The sequence below is a fragment of the Carassius auratus genome, chromosome 27, assembly GCF_003368295.1.
Source record: "Carassius auratus strain Wakin chromosome 27, ASM336829v1, whole genome shotgun sequence".
NCBI lineage: Eukaryota > Metazoa > Chordata > Actinopteri > Cypriniformes > Cyprinidae > Carassius > Carassius auratus.
The window spans coordinates 20,991,845-21,008,668 of record NC_039269.1 but is presented as its reverse complement, the minus strand read 5'-3'; the positions used below and the strand labels follow the sequence as shown (position 1 = coordinate 21,008,668).

Sequence of the window (16,824 nt, the reverse complement as noted above, 5' to 3'; positions counted from 1 at the left end):
GATTCCTTACCCTACTCAACGCGGGTCAGTTTAGGGTTTTCACCAATTAACTCCTCTTCGTTTATCCCGAAAATCCGTTTAAATATGCGAATAACTCTCGAAATTCAAATAGTTTCGGTGAAGTCGGCGTCTCAGCGTCCCGTCCTCGCCGACTCTGCTTCTCTCCTTTGTGTTAATTTCACTCAATTCGAGTTTAATCCGATCGATCCAGGATCGTGTCCTCTCCTCTAGACTCTAGCGCTCGCTCACCTTCCACAGACAGGGGGCGCGTGCATGACTTGCTGGATAAACATGCGTGCGCGTGAGTGACCTCGCCGGGCTGTGACGCAAGTGCTTTTCTAGGTCTTTATAAAAAATTAAAAAAATTATGAAACGTATTGTTTCGATAATGCAGTTTTCGTGGACAAATTCCTTAATATTTTCATTCAGTATTTCGAGTTTTTCTAACTTTATAACGTTTATTTTTTTATCTAACATAAAAGATAATAGTGTTGGCCTTCTGTGAATAATTTTTCTTTATCAGTATAAAGCAACTAAACAAGATATAGAAATATACTGCTGTTTCTTTTCATTCACAACTTTACAATTATTAAAGTTTATTATATCTAAAGCACTTGAATTCTCATCGTGTGTGAAATGTGCTAATAAACAAACTTGCCTAGCCATTAGAACAACCATATCCAAGCGGAATTTACCTGTCTCGAAAACCAGCCAATCCCTGTTGGCGGCGGTACCCCGGATGTTCAAGCCTGCCCTTGATCTTTGCGTCATATCTATATGCACCTAAACACATATGGGTTGTTGCGTTCCTCTGGCGCCATCATACACAATGCTTTGTTGTTGTAAGTTGTGGATGTAAATTGCATTATCAGATGATTTCACTTCAACTCGTTTTCTATGCTTAAATATATATAAAGCAAATATGTTTTATCGGACAATTTTTGTCGCATGCAATCCACTAAAAATCTTGCTCCGTCACACACACGCACACACAAACAAACAAGCAAATTGAGTTTAGAAGGTTTTATTATATTTTTTTCGTGGTAGCATTTAATTTGAGAACACAGCAAATAAAGTCGAGGGTCACAAAGTTACTTCAGGTTTGGCTTTATCACACCCCTTTCACAACAGACAAGATGTTCACCATATATCTATTAACAACATAGTGCCAAGAGAAAGCAAGTCTTTACACAATCACTCAGACAACTAAATTAATGTGGATCTGCACTGACTTTACACAGCGGACTGCATTGGAGAAAATTAACTTTGAAGGGAGGAAAAAATAGCTATATTTATATGCATACAAATGCATGCATATGGGACGACTTTTATGGATATATAGGTATAGGCATGTATGCGTGAGTGTCTGTCTAATGGATAAGTGAGTCTAGCGTTATCATATGCAATATATAATTGCACATAATTACTGAAATGATCCAGTGTAACATGAACATGTTATTTTTTATTTTTTTTTATTTTTTAAGTCCCAAAATCTTTTAAGGCAAACAGCAGATCTAGTTCTGGAGATGTGATCCATATCTGGAGCCATGATTTTAGAACACCGGTAAACACAAATTTGGCATTAAAATAGGAATATAGAGCCAGAGTTTCTATACAGCGAGGAGGATTGGGGGCACGGATACAAGGAGTCAAGGCAGATGGCAGGACCAAACTAAAATAAATGAAGTAAAAGATTACCTTAAAATGGTGTCAAAGGGGTTTTGGAAATATCGCAATACTGCTGCAGTTTCAAGCTCTATACATACAGTATAGAATTTAAGCAAATTCAGTACAGAATTCTAGCTCGGTCAACGTACACCAAAGCAAGAAATGATAACTATATATACAGAATGTAAATGATAAATACAGATTTAAAACAGTCCTGCTTTTTTCTTCACTTTGATAACAGCTGTTCCTTTTTTAGACCAGCTCTACGTTCCTTTTATTTTGACTTAAGGGTTCGCCACAGTTTTCATTGAATGCACCCACATAAACTGATTAAAATACTATAGATGACTTTGTAGCGTTTAATACAGTTTAGCTTGAAGTAAAATGGGCGAAAAAAAAAAAAAAAAAAGACAATTTGCAGAGAAACAAACAATTATATTTACCATAATAACTCCAAAGCTCCTGTCTTTTTCTTTACTAGTAACCATATAATGTCTGCTGTAGCCCAAACAGGCTTCAGGAGTTTGTCAGGAGATTTGAAGAGGACCTGGATTTATAAATATATTTTTTTTGTTGTATTGTTTTGGACAGCCATCTAACATATGATTTGAATCCGGGGCCTGGGCTGTGGGAGGTTAAGAAAATGTTAGTGGGCCCGACCAGTCCAGTAGAAACGTAAGGGGCGGAGGGGGACGTGGAGGTGACTGGAGGGTAAAGGGTAGTGCTCAGCAACAGCCCCCTCCGGCTTGCTGTCCTCCCTGACTGCCGCCAATCGTGGAGTTAGTGGCAGCATGCTGGGGTCCAATCTTGATGCCGTTAGCCTGTAAACACAAATAAAACATGTTAAGACACTTAAACCCTCATTTCCATTTCAGATGACAAGACCTCACAAAGTTAAGAGTGCATGTGAAAAGATGGTGATTTAGTACTGTCACATAACGCTGTTATTATGCAGAAAATACCAGCCCCTGTAGGCCTGAATTAGTGGGCCGCTTTTGTCAGCACTGAGGCGGGAGAACCTCTGGAGTGTTATTCCAGCGGTAACACAGAGACGCAGGGAAACCTGCCAGAGCTTTAAAAACACACACACCCAAGCTGGTGGCACTTTCATTCATCACACAAAGGTATCTATCTCCTGCCAACTTTTCCCTTAAGTGGGCTCGCGTTCAAAACCGACACGTAGTAGCGAGGCTGCACTTCTGTAAAGTTCTCAGGAAACTACAATGCGTCAAATCTGATTTATAGTGATCTGGGGTGAGCTCACATGTGAGCCTTGAGGTTCCTGGCCAGGATCTCTATCAGCTGATGCGGTTTGGACTCTGTGCCTAAACTTAAAAAAAAAAAAAAAAACTTTTCCTACTACTGCAGTAAAATAGCTGCAGTGGGCTCTCCTCCATTAAACTGGCTGTAAGATGTGAGGAATTTACGTGTTGGCTCCCAGCCAATAGAGAGAAACTGAAGGGCCGGAGGGCTTGTGTGGAGCTTTCCCTGAAGTACATCTGCGTTCCTGGTTAGTCATCATCCTGCTCCTTCCTCTCACTTCAGTTGTACATTCATTATAATTCTATAAGTATTCACAACCATTACATTTCTGAACATTTTAGAGGCGGTTTCATTGCCTGCAATCACATGCAAACCAGTATTATAATAACTACTATGCTCTATTGGCTATTACATCGGAATTTGCATAGATTTGAGGACAACAATGTGGCTACTGTGGGAAAACATCACCACTGTGCAAAGGGTATCAACCATCCAATGTGAGCCTCTAGTATATGATTTAACTTTTATTAAACTTATTTTTCATGAAAAACAATGAAGTGTTTGTCATATTAGCAGCTGTAGTTGCATGTATAATTAGCTAAACTTTGAATGAGTTAAATTTAAAAAAAGTTTGAATCATCATGTAGTCCAACCTAAGAATTCACAACATTGGCTAAGCTGGTCACACAGCCACAATGTTTACTTTTTTGTGGTTGTCTCTGTATATTAAATAAGGAAACTAGCAAGTCTGTGCTGAAGGTTTCAGAATCTACCCACCAAACCATACATAATAGATTTCAGTGTAATGCTACAGGAAGTCCTCTTGACCCAATTATTTCTAACTTGTAACAGCAAACAAAAGAATGGGCTTCCTTGTCATATGGGTTACCTCGTTGTTTATATCAAAGACTCCCTCCTGGATCTTTTCATAAATTTCCTTGGCCGTGTTGATAAATGCCTGAAACACAAAAAGAGCCATATGTTATCCTTGTGATTAAAATGCCACCCTTCAACTGCTTTATCTGATAAACTCAAACAGAACCTCAATGAGACCAATGCAAAACACAGCCAATATTGGACACAAAACAATACGGCATACTGGAATCAATATAATTCATGAATAAATTAGATCAGCTTGACATAATCAAAGAGTCAGAGCTTCTACAGTTAATGGCTGGTGCCCCCATCTGGCCGAAAGTGATGTTGTCTATTATTATTATTGGAATGGAGCACACAGTGGTCACCCAGAGAAAATAAACATGACCGTGTGCACGGCTCACCTGTAAAGTGTTAAGCCCAGCTACTGGCAATTTGAAGCATAATTAACAGAGCAGCTTTGCTTTTTTTGGTGCAACTCCCTCTCAGCTCTCCAGAGCCATCAGTCCTCCGCGGCTCAATTACCACCGAGAGAGAAAGAGATGGCTGAGCGAGTGCCGCAGATGTGTGTGTGTGGCAGGGAATCTATGAATATGCATGAACCTTAAATAGGAGACTGAAACGTCATAAAGGGGTGGGGGGAAGGGTCAGGAGAATTCACACGACACTAATGAGACAAATTAATCATCGAGGCGTCTTATGGTGGGAGGATGGGGGGGCTTCCACAATTTAACACCCCCTGTTCTTTGAAAGCCAGCTCTAAGCCCAGCTTTAGCTTCTTGGCTTCCACTGCAGAGATCCGAATGTTTCTCTAGGGTGTTATCTATATGCATGTATGTGCATGTGTTCTCACACAAGAAGCCAAACATAAATCACGACACGAGCACTGAAGATCTCGGAGACACACAAGTGCTGTTTTACCTCTTCTACGTTTGATGCAGTCTTTGCAGAAGTTTCCATGAAGATCAGTCCGTGTTCTCTGGCAAAAGCCTCGCCTTCCTCTTTCTTCACCTCTCTCCGTGACTCCAAATCACTGCCATGAGGAAACAGATACGATTTGAATTCAGATTACACCGGACTGTGAAGAACTACCATTCAAAAGTTTGGGCTCAGTAAGATTCATGTTTTTTTTTTAAAGGCTCTTACATTAACAAAGGCTGTGTTTATTTGATTAGTAATCCAGTAAAAACAAAACTATTGTGAAACAAAATAACTGCTTTCCTTTTTAATGCATTAAAATATCAGTTTTTGCAGTCATGGCAAAGCTGAATTTTCATCAGCTATTACTCCAGTCTTCAGTGTCACGTACACTTCACAATTAACTATAATACGCTGAATCCGTATTCAAGAAACATTTCTTATTAAGCTGAAAACAGCTTGATATTTTTGTGAAAATGGCGATAGATTTTTTCAGGATCATTTGATGAATAGAAAAAGATTCTTTTTTTTGTGCCCTTGCTGCCACTTTAGATTAAATAAACTTTTCCTTGATAAAAGTATTAATTAGAGACATCATGTGTTTGAATAGAAGCACTAGCACTTACTACATATTAGTTACCAATATATCATCCAAACAAATTAATCTGCTGATATTTGACCAAATATTTGAAATTGATCATTAGCCAATAATCACGCCAATAATCATGATGATGAAAGTTGATGTCGATGGAAAATATTTCAAATGGAAAAGTGAATGTGGTGTAAAGTTTAGATCCAATAGTCATTTAAAAAATGCGCTGTACTCTCATTTGTCTCATGTCATTAAACGGTTACGAGCCAAAAAATACAATAAACCATTTATAATCAATATGTACTAGATAAATTAATACATACACGAGACTATAAGTAGCAATAATAATATTAGTAATATAAATATTCAAATAAAAATGTATAGACCTTTTATTTCCGATGAGCATGATGACCATGTTAGAGTTGGAATGTTGACGAGCATCTTCTAACCAGGTTGTCAAGTGGTTAAACGTGTCCCTTCTGCAAATATAACAAACATCCACACAACTAAATAAAAAACAATAACCAAGTAGAAGTGAACAACCTTTAAAGTGAAATACTAAAGATAAGATAATAAAGCAATGGAGCAGAAAATAAATATGAGAGCCACAGGAGTTGGGTCTCACCTTGTGATGTCATAAACTAGCAGAGCCCCGGCTGCACCTCTGTAGTATGACCTGGTGATTGAGCGGAAGGACTCCTGTCCGGCCTGAAACACACACAGACGCTGGGATCACATCACTAGTAAAAGCCTGTTTACGAGGAAAAATCAGCTGCCAACGATGTCCACTGGGTATGACGCGTCTTCACCACAGTCCCTCCAGGCTGCTGTTGCCCTAGGAACTCCAGCTCTAAGAGACCACAGTGTCTCCTCACCACCAACTCTCCATCCCACAATGCTTCTCCAATGCGCCAGCCCCCAGCGCACGGACACCGTTCATCAGAGTGTCACAATGTAAGATGGTCTCTGGTCAACCCAACCCCTTTGACAGCAGGCAAACAAGCCAGGAGCACGTATTTGAATTCAATAACCCTTTCCCCGGGGCAGCTGTTAACATTAGAGTTAATGGAGCCCATTGTGAATAAATGATGGATGACACCGTTATGCCTGCCATCTGCTGGAGTGAAAGGTTACAGGAAGGCCAGACATGCAGATTCCTCCTGTTACTTCATCCAACACTCCCCCATCTTCTCTAGCTTTATCACACAGCTTGTTGAAATAACCTTGAAATAAATTATTAATGGTGCATTTAAAGACACACTAGCATCTAGATGACATCATCGCAACAGAACCACACTGAAAAACCACTGTGTGATTACCCCTAATTATCCCGACTCAGGATTTTTCCTGAGATAGCCTCACCCATGCAAACTGGCTATAAAGAGGAAAACATCTTATTTAATGTTTAACGTGACTTCTTTTAATTTGCACAGAGATGTCATTAAAAATAAATAACTGGCATTATTACAAATAAAAAAAATAAGCATAAAAAAATAAGAGCTCATGGATGGGATATCATTCATCCGTTGTCTCCCTCTGCTGGCCAAAATGTTTATGCGCAATTGGGACATTATCTTTCATCATTGTTCATAAATGCATTTCTTACACAAGGAGGATTGAACAAGTCTGCTCCTGAATGAGTCAAAATATTGACTGCTATACTGTACAAACATTTATACACGTTGGCAAAGCATTGATCCATGTCGTTTTGAGAAGTTTAAAAAAGCCCTGTCATTTAAACAAACATATTCGATTACAAGGAATGCTTATAAAAATAAACTATTTCTAAGAGTGGCATATTTTGAAAGACATGGATTGAAGTCTACGTGATCCACTGAAATATTTCATTTGAGGTCTTTGCCTATAACGAACTGCAGCTGTAATCACAGAAAAAAAAGGAAAGAAAACAACCTTTCTTTATTTTATAAAGAAACTATTAAATTGATCAAGTGACAAAATACATTTGTAACAAAAGATTACGATGTCAAATAAATGCTATTCTTTCGCACTTTCTATTAAATCAAGAAATGCATCATGACATTCTTCAGGTTTCAGGACAGCTGCTTGTTACGAAGTTTCTTAAGCAGCATATTAGAATGATTTCTGAAGATCATGTGCACTGAAAATTGGCACAATGCCTCCTGAAAATTCAGCTTGGCCATAACAGGAATAAATTACATTTTAAAATATATTAAAACAGAAAACAGCTATTTTAAATTGCAACACTGTTTAACATTATTACAGTTTTTAATCTATTTTAGATTTAATAAATGCAGACTTGGAGAACATAGACTTAACAGATATTTTTTTTAACAGTACTGCACATATACAAAGTCATGACTAAACACTAAAGAAAAAGGTGTACATACTTTCCTGAAAAGATTATTCCTTAGATCATGCTGGTAGTTAAAGGTAGTGATTTTTTCCTCCAATTGCAGCACTAGCATAAATTTGCATACTACCAGAAAGATGAGTGAAAGAGGTGCCCAAAGATATCAAACTTGTGTCAGCCACAGGTGCCTTAAACCAGTGGTCCCCAACCCTTGGGCCACAGACTCGTGTGTCATTTGGTACCGGGCCGCACAAGAAGGAATAAATCATTTACATTAAGGCTGCAGTTGGTAACTTTTGGTGCTCGCGTCTGGTGGAAGAACATTGTAGCCAGAGCTACTTCTCTCTGTTTACATCTATGGCAAGTCACGGAGGGTACTGTGCTACTCTGCAGCGTTGCCGACCACAACCAATATATTTTTTACATTTTCAACACAAAACAACACTGGCACAGCCCAGCGCTGACTGGACCAGACGAGCCGGGAGCAGTGGATTTTTGCAAAACAAATAACAGGTGAACGTAGAAGTGCGCTGAGGCCATCCTTAAAAATATTCTTGTTTGCCGTAACCCGACCGACCCTGTCAATTTAGCACCGACTCAATTTTTTATTTTTTTTTGCTTTTAGTCCGACCGACTTGCCCATTGTAAATTTGCGTTAAGACCGACCAATTATTTTTTTACTCTTCAAACAACTAATACAAACGCAATAAAATACTATTAATTATATTAATTATATTATAATTATATCTTCTTTAATTAAAAAAAAAAAACCTTGACGTCATCTGTGTTTACACGGATGTCACACTGTGGCCTGTGCGTTTGCTTCTTCTCCTCTCATTCACTGTCAGAGTCAACAGTTCGCGCTTGGTAATGATGGCTGTGGCTGCAGTAAACTAAATGTTCGCGGTCACTGTACAAAGTCATAAGGGTTTGGGGACCATAATACATCAAAAAAAAAAAATCCTTAAAACAGCTCGACACCGCTTTAACTTGGCACGAGGTTCTGGAAAAACTGTGCCCAGATCTTTTCCCATCCCTTCTCCTCTCTAGTCTAAAACCGTGACCTTGTCGACTGTCACTTTATGTTCGAAAATTTATTCCACGAATCAACCAACACAAGTTTAGAAAACGAAAATAAGAAATTGATTTTAACGACCTTCTCTCGGAGTGCATCCAGGTTTTTTTTTTTTTTTGAACAGGTATCACACAGCAACTGCAGCTTCGGACAAACACGCATAACAGCAAATAATACTTCTGCACACGGTTTCTCTTTTTACAACAGAAATGTGAATTCTGCCGGTGTTCAGACAGTCTCATGCATACAGATACAGATTCGGGTAAGAATCGCCTAGGGCTGTCAAAATAGCTGAAAACCTAAATTCTAATTGTATTCGAATTTAAAATGCATAATTTCAGTTAGGTTGAAGAAAAGCTTTTTGATTCTCTTCTGAGGCTCAAGAGCGCATCAGGCAAAATATTACTGCATGTTTATTCAAAGCATTAGAATACATGACTGTGAAAAAAACATAATATTTAAAATAATGTTTATGAATCAATTATTATTAAGTTGCTTAAAGAGCTATAAACAAAACAGCATAATGTATGCATGTATTGTTAAATAAATAAATAAGAGCGGAAAACCAGTCACACAGAATACATTTTTTCATTGAAAAACATGAGATGCAGTGGGATGGGGAACAAAAACCCAACATAAAGTCTTGAGTTAATTAAAATAAATAATAATTAATTTTACATGTCTTTCTAAACATGCGGCTCTCTTGTGCAAGACGCGAGTCCAACAGTGTCCCAATGTGCGAAATATGCGTCCTGTGTGAACGGCTTGGTTTCAGTTTTGATGTAAACAAAATCTTCTCCACATTGATGTTCTTTTTTTTTTTTGTAGTGGCTTCAACTGGATAGGCTAACATAACCTTATAATGCAATGGCACATACATCGTCATTGCATCTCGTGCACGTACACGAGGTGAAAGATGAGAAAGCAGATACTGCGTGTAAAGCTCGTCTGCCTTTGAAAGTTGTGTAGAGACAGCTGTGCGCGCGGCAAAATGGATGGAACACGTACCGGCGCTCATAAGGCAGCTTCCTTAATGCACACCTACAATTCGAATGCGCATTCAATTCGATGAATATTCGAAAAAATTAAAAATTACACACAGCCATGTTGAAGCCTTGCAGTAAATGTTTTGCATTATGGCAGTCCACTCTGCTTATTGTTTTTCGAAAATGTTGCACTCCTGTTTGTCATTGTGCACGTAACTTCACGCCAATAAATCATCAGAAATATTGGTCTTTAGCTATATATTGAATCTTTACATTCCTCCGGCCTGGTGTCCGTGGATTTACCTATATTTGGTGTTATTTGCCGTATAAAACTTTAGACATGCAAAATCGATTTTACAATCGGTTCAATGAACATTCATCACTCAAATCCAACAGGATTTTTTTCACAAGTGACAAGCCAAGAAAGCAAAGTAAACGTTCTCTCATTTGTAAGTTGCATTGATACGTAGCGGTGGATGCAAGTAAAACAGTACCTCATTTTTTTCTCACCTGAAATTCATGCAATAAACATGTTTTTGACAAAGATTTAAATTTGTTTATGGTCTATATAGCCTGCATCAAAATGAGGTTTGCAATGATGCGCCCGAAGGCACGGGTTGAAGACCCAGTCAGTGACGTCACGATATGCTAATTTGTTAAAATTCACACTGACGTCATCACCATCACAAAAATGTACTTTTTTTTTTTTACATTGAAACTTGGAGAAAAAAAAAATATAGACCCTTTTTAAAAAAAAAAAAAAAATTACAGTTACTGCAAACCAAAATATTTTTAAGGATGGCCTGAGCCATAAAAAGTCCGGATGCTCAGTGTTATTTTCATGGATTTTATATTAGTTTTTGTGGTGTTTCTTATTTTTAAGGCATGTTTAAACGTCACCATAGTGACCAGAATGAGTAAAAAAAAAGTGGGTTAGGGGGCAGAGAGGATGTTATTCATGTTATGTTGTTGGCACGATGAAAAGATAAAAAGGTTGGGGACCACTGCTCTAACCAGTGAAAAAAAAAAAAAAAAAGAGCCAGATGAGCAGTCCACATCATAAAAATGACCCAGTTAGAAACCTCTTCTCCATGGAAATCATTTTGAGCATGTCATCAGGTTTGTTGACATCTCTTTGGAGGGCAGGGCTTTAGAAAGAGATCATGTGGATGAAGCAAGGGCTGCAGGTTTACCCCTGCTGGTTATAGTGGTTACTACACCATTTAGCTGCAAAGAGCATCTTCCACCTCTAAAGGCTGATATATACTTCTGCAGCCGATCATTTTGGGGAGGCTCTTAGAAAGCTGAAATTGGTTAATTTCTCTTGGTCTAGTAAACTGCAGGGGACTTTGTTTTGATGCCAATCAGCACTGTCATTATTTTCCTGTGTCTCTAGAGTCATTACTCTCCTAAATCCCAAATGTCTCCTAAAACCTAAACGTCATGCGACCGGCTCAAAGTGACCTGACAGCAGAAATAAACTCCCTCGGGCATACTGCTGCATTAGCATTTTTGCATGGCCAAATCTGTCTAATCAGGAATAAACTTTCCCACAACACGGTCTCTGTGTCAGTTTCATATGTCAGCCATAGTAACACTCGCATCATTTACTAAGGGCTGATCAAACTGACATACCACACAGAGATCAAAACAGCAGACCAAAAATGTTAAGTCATTTTCTACACAAATAAGGTGCACAGAAAGAGTCAGATGACTTCAATCTTACCGTATCCCAGATCTGAAGTTTTATCTGTTTGCCATCTATAGTGATCATTCGCGCTCCAAATTCAACACCTGTCGAGACAAATGAAGGCAGAGCTTGATTCGGGACTCCTGCAGCAGCACAGGGCACTGAACACATCACCTCACATTTACATCAACAATACTGATCAGATCTTCCATTTTAAATCATTAGCAATATAAAACTTGACAGTACGGTTATCAAATGGCAACTTTAAATACATTTGAATGCATTTATGGAGTAGATGGAGCCCGTTCACCCGCACTACAAATTTCACTATTAAGTGCTTACAGAAGGTTCCTTATAAAAATACTTCAAGGAGACTGGCACCAGTCTGCTTCCCGTGCTAATGATACCCATTCCCTGCTGTTTTAATTAATGAGAGAATATGTGGTGGAGTTAAAAGAGCCTTACCGATAGTGAGATCATGCACCGGCTGAAAGCGCTTATCTGTAAACTGTAATAATAGGCACGACTTCCCCACACCTGCAAAGCAAACACAGAGGGTCACACGTGAATAGCCACAATTAGCCTCAGGCCAATACATCTGCTCTATCCCATTACATCAAAACCATTTGTTCAGGATATTATTGAAAAATTGTAAAAAGTGACGAGAGTAGAATTGGTCTTCCACTCTCATCTTACTTCCAAAAAATGTGCATAAACATACAAGGTTTAATTAAAGCCATTGTAAAACCATATCATTATTACTGCTAAAATGAATGAGAATAAAATAACTCTTGCACAGAGATCAATATCAGACAATTTAAAGGGAGACACATAAGGGCTGATGAGTTTGATACAGCATCAAAGACAAATTACCTGATAGGAAAAAAAAGATATCTCCTATATTTAACATTTAGTGTTTGATGTAAATTAAAAAAAGCAAACAAACAAAAAAAATAAAAGCTCACCTTTAATTAGTTTTTTTCTGTGTACTTTAAACTATATACTTGTTTCTTATTAAATATATTACCTGCTCCTTTAATGTGATTCCATATTTAATGAACTACGTTAGGTAAAATCAGTTCAAGACATTTTATATAACCGGCATAACTAAATAACCCATCCCCAAAAATAAGATTAGAAGATCTGCCATGATACGCAAAACAGGTTAAGTGCTTATGACATTATGAGGAGGCGTTACCATGAGCAACAGCCGTTGCCAAGCAAACAAGCAGCATTCAAAGAGCGCTCACAAGAGAGATGCATGGAGACAACACAACAATGATGAAATTACAATGAGCAGACTACACTCTACATACTGAACAATAGAAACTAACGTGGAAAAACTTGTGTATTGTCTCTTGTGGATAATTGTGACACTATAAATTATCTGGTAACAGCTGGATGTTGTTGCTTAAATCTATTATTATATCTATGACAATATGTTCATGGCAAGCAACTGAAATCAAACTAATAAGGATGAGATGCTTTTGGTTTACTTTGTTGAAACTAGTTTGCATATATGCATGTACCACTTTAAGAAAAAATTGCAATTTCACGATGCCTTGTAATGAGCAGCTAGATCAAGTTGCAGATGAGCATCATCTGACCTGGGTTGAGCAACATGCAAATGCACAAACATGTTTACACATCACTTTTACAACAACAAACCCAATTTTACGGTTGTTCAGCGTTTTGTGAAACGCATTAGGGATTGTAGAGTTTATGATGGTTGGTTTGGACTTGATCACAGTTCAAGGCCTGATACAAAAGGAAGAAACTCAATCACTCTAGATGTGTCAAGTTAGGTAAAAAGTTGAAATGCAGGGGCTTAATAACATACTGATCATCAGATGTTATGGCACAACCTGTACGAAGGCGTAGTTGTCAAGATTAAATGGATACTACACCCAAAAACTAAAATCTTGCCATAAATTTACTCACCCTCGTGTTGTTTAAAATCTGTATGACTGACATTCTTCTGTGGAACATAAAATGTTTTTTTGAGACGTTATGTTTTTAGCCCATACGATAGAAGTCGATAAGCAAAACTGTTTGGTTACCAACAGTTTTCTAAATATCTTCTATGTTCCACAGAAGAAATTCATCAAGGTTTGAAATGCCATGAGTGCGAGTAAACAGAAATGTTTCTTTCTGGGTGAACTATTTCTTAACTCATTTATGTTAGCGATCACATTTTGAGCATACTCAGACTGACAGACACCGTTTAGCTGTAAAAAGATAAAGGATATAAAACGTGGTTCAGTTTTGCAAAAAATGTTGAGCACCACCACTACAGTACATCTCCACATGAGGCAGGAAAGAGGCTTCTCAGTAAACGAAGCAATCCTACCTATTATTCTGTCGATGAAAAGCTTGTTAAAGGTTACATTTGCAACACAATAGACCACAGTTTCAAAATGCATTTAAGTACACCAACAAAAGAGTCATGATGATTTTGATGCTGTAAGATTCAGTGCAACAAAATCCTCAATTCAACATTGGTCGTACAGTTGAATCTAGTCCAATGTAGGAAAACAATGAGCATACGGTTATTAAATGCGTGGGAAGAAAAATGCATTATTTGGGAAAAAGGGTCCCTGTCCTACTTTATATTAAGTGTAAGCTACTTAAGTCAATATATACAGAGTGAGAAAGAGGGTGTATGGTATGTATTGGTTTAAGGGTGTGTTAAAAGGTACTGGTAGTGTCAACAGTGTCATTTCAAATGTAACTACAAAAATTACTCACAGAGAGTGGTGGCTCTTTAGGGGAGGCATAGCTTGCCCAAAATTTTGAGGTGAAAAGGGGGCAGAGGATGATTTATTGTTAATCCAATTCACGATTCATTTCAGTTAGTGTTTCAGAATGTAAATTTCCGTTTGTTTGTAATTTCACAGCTGTAACACTATATCATGTTACTGAGGTTTAAGTTGAAAAGTGCAGATGTTCTATCGCAAATGTGCCGAATCTGCTGATGCAATTACAACTGCTGAATGATACAGAAGCGGAGGGGGACGCCAGGGGAGAGCTGAGCTCACGAGTCTCTGTTGGTAAAAAATAAAATAATAAATTAGCCAATCAGCATTGAGTGTTCACTTTCAGCGCTGAGGAGTGTTGAGAAAAGAAACCTTGTAGTTGAGGCTATGCTCGCTTCTGGTATATCAACCAATCATCATTGAGAAGTAAATTACCTGATATTAGTTTGAACGTCTCCCACTGCGCTGATAATGTACCTAGTACTTATAAGTAGCAATATTGATCGTCAACAGATTTACCAAGCTGTCATTCAAACGGTGTATATACAAATTAAAAATAAAGGGAGAACATGCCTAAGATGGATATAGGCTACAGCAGTCGGCTTAATTAAATAGCAAAACAGGCAGCTCTCTTTTAACACAGACTTTTAAGAAGGGATGGATGTTTGCTTCAAGTGAAAGGCCAGGTAAGTGTAAATATATTTTCCTCGCTGTATGCGTGTCGTGTTCTTTACATTTTCAGACTAAACACACACACACAAAAAAAGCCATTTTAAAGAGATTAAGCAATATTATTAGCAATGATAATAATGATCGGCAGGGATCCCCAGACCAAAACAATTAGTGTGCCTCTTCTATTTTATGAACCACGAGCCACCACTGCTCACAGCTGGAATTAAGCATGAATGTTTTTTTAAATATAAATGCAAGTAACAAAAAAACATGTCTGTGCACAATTAAGGCACTGTATCAAATGGTTATTTTTTTTAACGTTAGTACGTAGTAGTGAAAGACACTTAATATAAAGTGAGCCTGAAAACAGAAACAAGCAAAACCAAGATGTAAAATCATTTGGACAATGTTGGATGGCATTCAGCACCAGTAGCATGATATTTATGTTTATTATCTAGCAAAATATTTATACTGAAAAAAAGAAAACCGTGCGTAACTTGTGGAGGGATGAACACTTTTGAAGGCAGAAATACATCTTTCTGCTGTTGCCGTATCTCTTGAGGAAAGGCCTACAGTGACAAACCTGGTGAGAACACTAGCAGGCCACAATTACACGGGGTTACCAGCATCAAAACACAAACTGTAAGATCCTGACTGATCGATGGGAGCCTGGAGTAAGAAAACGAAGGAATATACTTTATAGCCATTGCTCACTAAACGGGTTTTCCTCTGATAAGCAAACGCCATTTTCAGAGGTGTACGTTAAATAGCTGCTAGCGAGTTTGGCTACCTAACATTAGCCAGGCTGATGTGGCCTTTAATTGGGCTAGAAAAAGATGTACCGTTATACAAAACAAGCAAACACCGAGCTAGACGCACTGACACGCACACAACATGTTGCTTTTTCGCTCTACGTGTCATGCGAATAGAAAGCTGAGATGCTGCTGTTGTTATTGAGGCAGACAGCTGATGTGAAACAGCGCTTAGCTTGGCTGCTAGCTCCCCCCACCCAGCCGAAAACAAAAGACCGTGAGAGCCTTATAACTGCACACCGCTGCCGTGACACGAAGCACACGCTTCGGAATCGACTTTATGTATGCGATAGTGCCAAGGCTAAGAGCTAACGAGGCAGCTGGAGAGAAAGGCAGATTAAAAACAGGCTGTCGGTCCTCCCACCCTCGCGCCTCTGACTGAACCACGTCATTGAGTCCAGCACTGCGGAAATAAGAGACTCGCGCTCGCTGCTTACCCGTGTCTCCGATTATGATGTATTTGAAGAGATACGCGTACGCCATGGCCAACCGGTCCTGTAGCAACCTGTCTTGGCCTTACTAAAATGGCTCCTTGAAGCTAAAACCGTAGAGAAGAGTGTGTGTGATATATGCCTCCGCTAAGCCAGCCCTTTTCTCTCCTCGACGGGAAGGAACAATAAACAGCTCGAGCTCCAGCCGGTCTACGTCACGCGTCCCGCCTTCGCCACGCACGCAGAACAGTGGAGGCTGTGGACTACACCGGAAGTTCACTTACCTAACCGCGGTGTGTGCGTGTGTCAGGTCAATGTCCGTCGAGAGGGCAGAGGGACAGTATTTATAGTAGTAAATTTATTGTTAAGTAGACGTGAAATGAAAAATACATAAACTTACATCACTGGTAGTAGTTATAGAATTGTTTCAGTCCCTACTCTGAATTACGAGCGGATTTAGTTCCCTTAAACAGAGTTGCTAGAACTAAATCTGTTCCTATTCCTGTGATTTCTAACACACCAAAAGACGAGTATTCCAGCTCTAGGAATTAAGAAAAGGTTCCTCCGGTGCTATTCACCCACCTCCACATTTGCAATGCCCACATCTCAAAATCCAGACAACAACTGATGCATAGAAGTCACCACCATAAATGTTTTCAATAATCTGTTACTCTCAGATGTACATCACAATACAGAGGAAAATATATTTTTCTATTTGTTTTATCATGGTTTAAAAGGCACAGTCCACCCAAA

The 16,824-nt window shown here is 38.6% G+C and overlaps 2 protein-coding genes across 2 annotated transcripts in view; both read right to left on the bottom strand.

Annotated features, from left to right (window-relative positions):
* LOC113045845 (chromodomain-helicase-DNA-binding protein 7-like) overlaps window positions 1-275 on the bottom strand; it is a 53,444-nt gene extending 53,169 nt beyond the window's left edge. Inside the window, exon 1 of the mRNA XM_026206541.1 lies at window positions 11-275. The gene's annotated coding sequence lies outside the window, so the exon portion shown is untranslated. The remainder of the gene's footprint in view (window positions 1-10) is intronic.
* Window positions 276-1,008: 733 nt separating this feature from the next.
* Window positions 1,009-16,295, bottom strand: LOC113045846 (ras-related protein Rab-2A). Its single transcript, XM_026206542.1, has 8 exons — window positions 16,078-16,295; window positions 11,866-11,937; window positions 11,437-11,504; window positions 5,943-6,025; window positions 5,704-5,796; window positions 4,729-4,840; window positions 3,821-3,889; window positions 1,009-2,489 (listed from the first exon to the last, which is right to left on the bottom strand). The coding sequence occupies exons 1-8, from the start codon at window positions 16,121-16,123 to the stop codon at window positions 2,394-2,396; spliced, it is 639 nt and encodes a 212-aa protein (XP_026062327.1). The 5' UTR covers window positions 16,124-16,295; the 3' UTR covers window positions 1,009-2,393.
* Window positions 16,296-16,824: the final 529 nt, after the last annotated feature.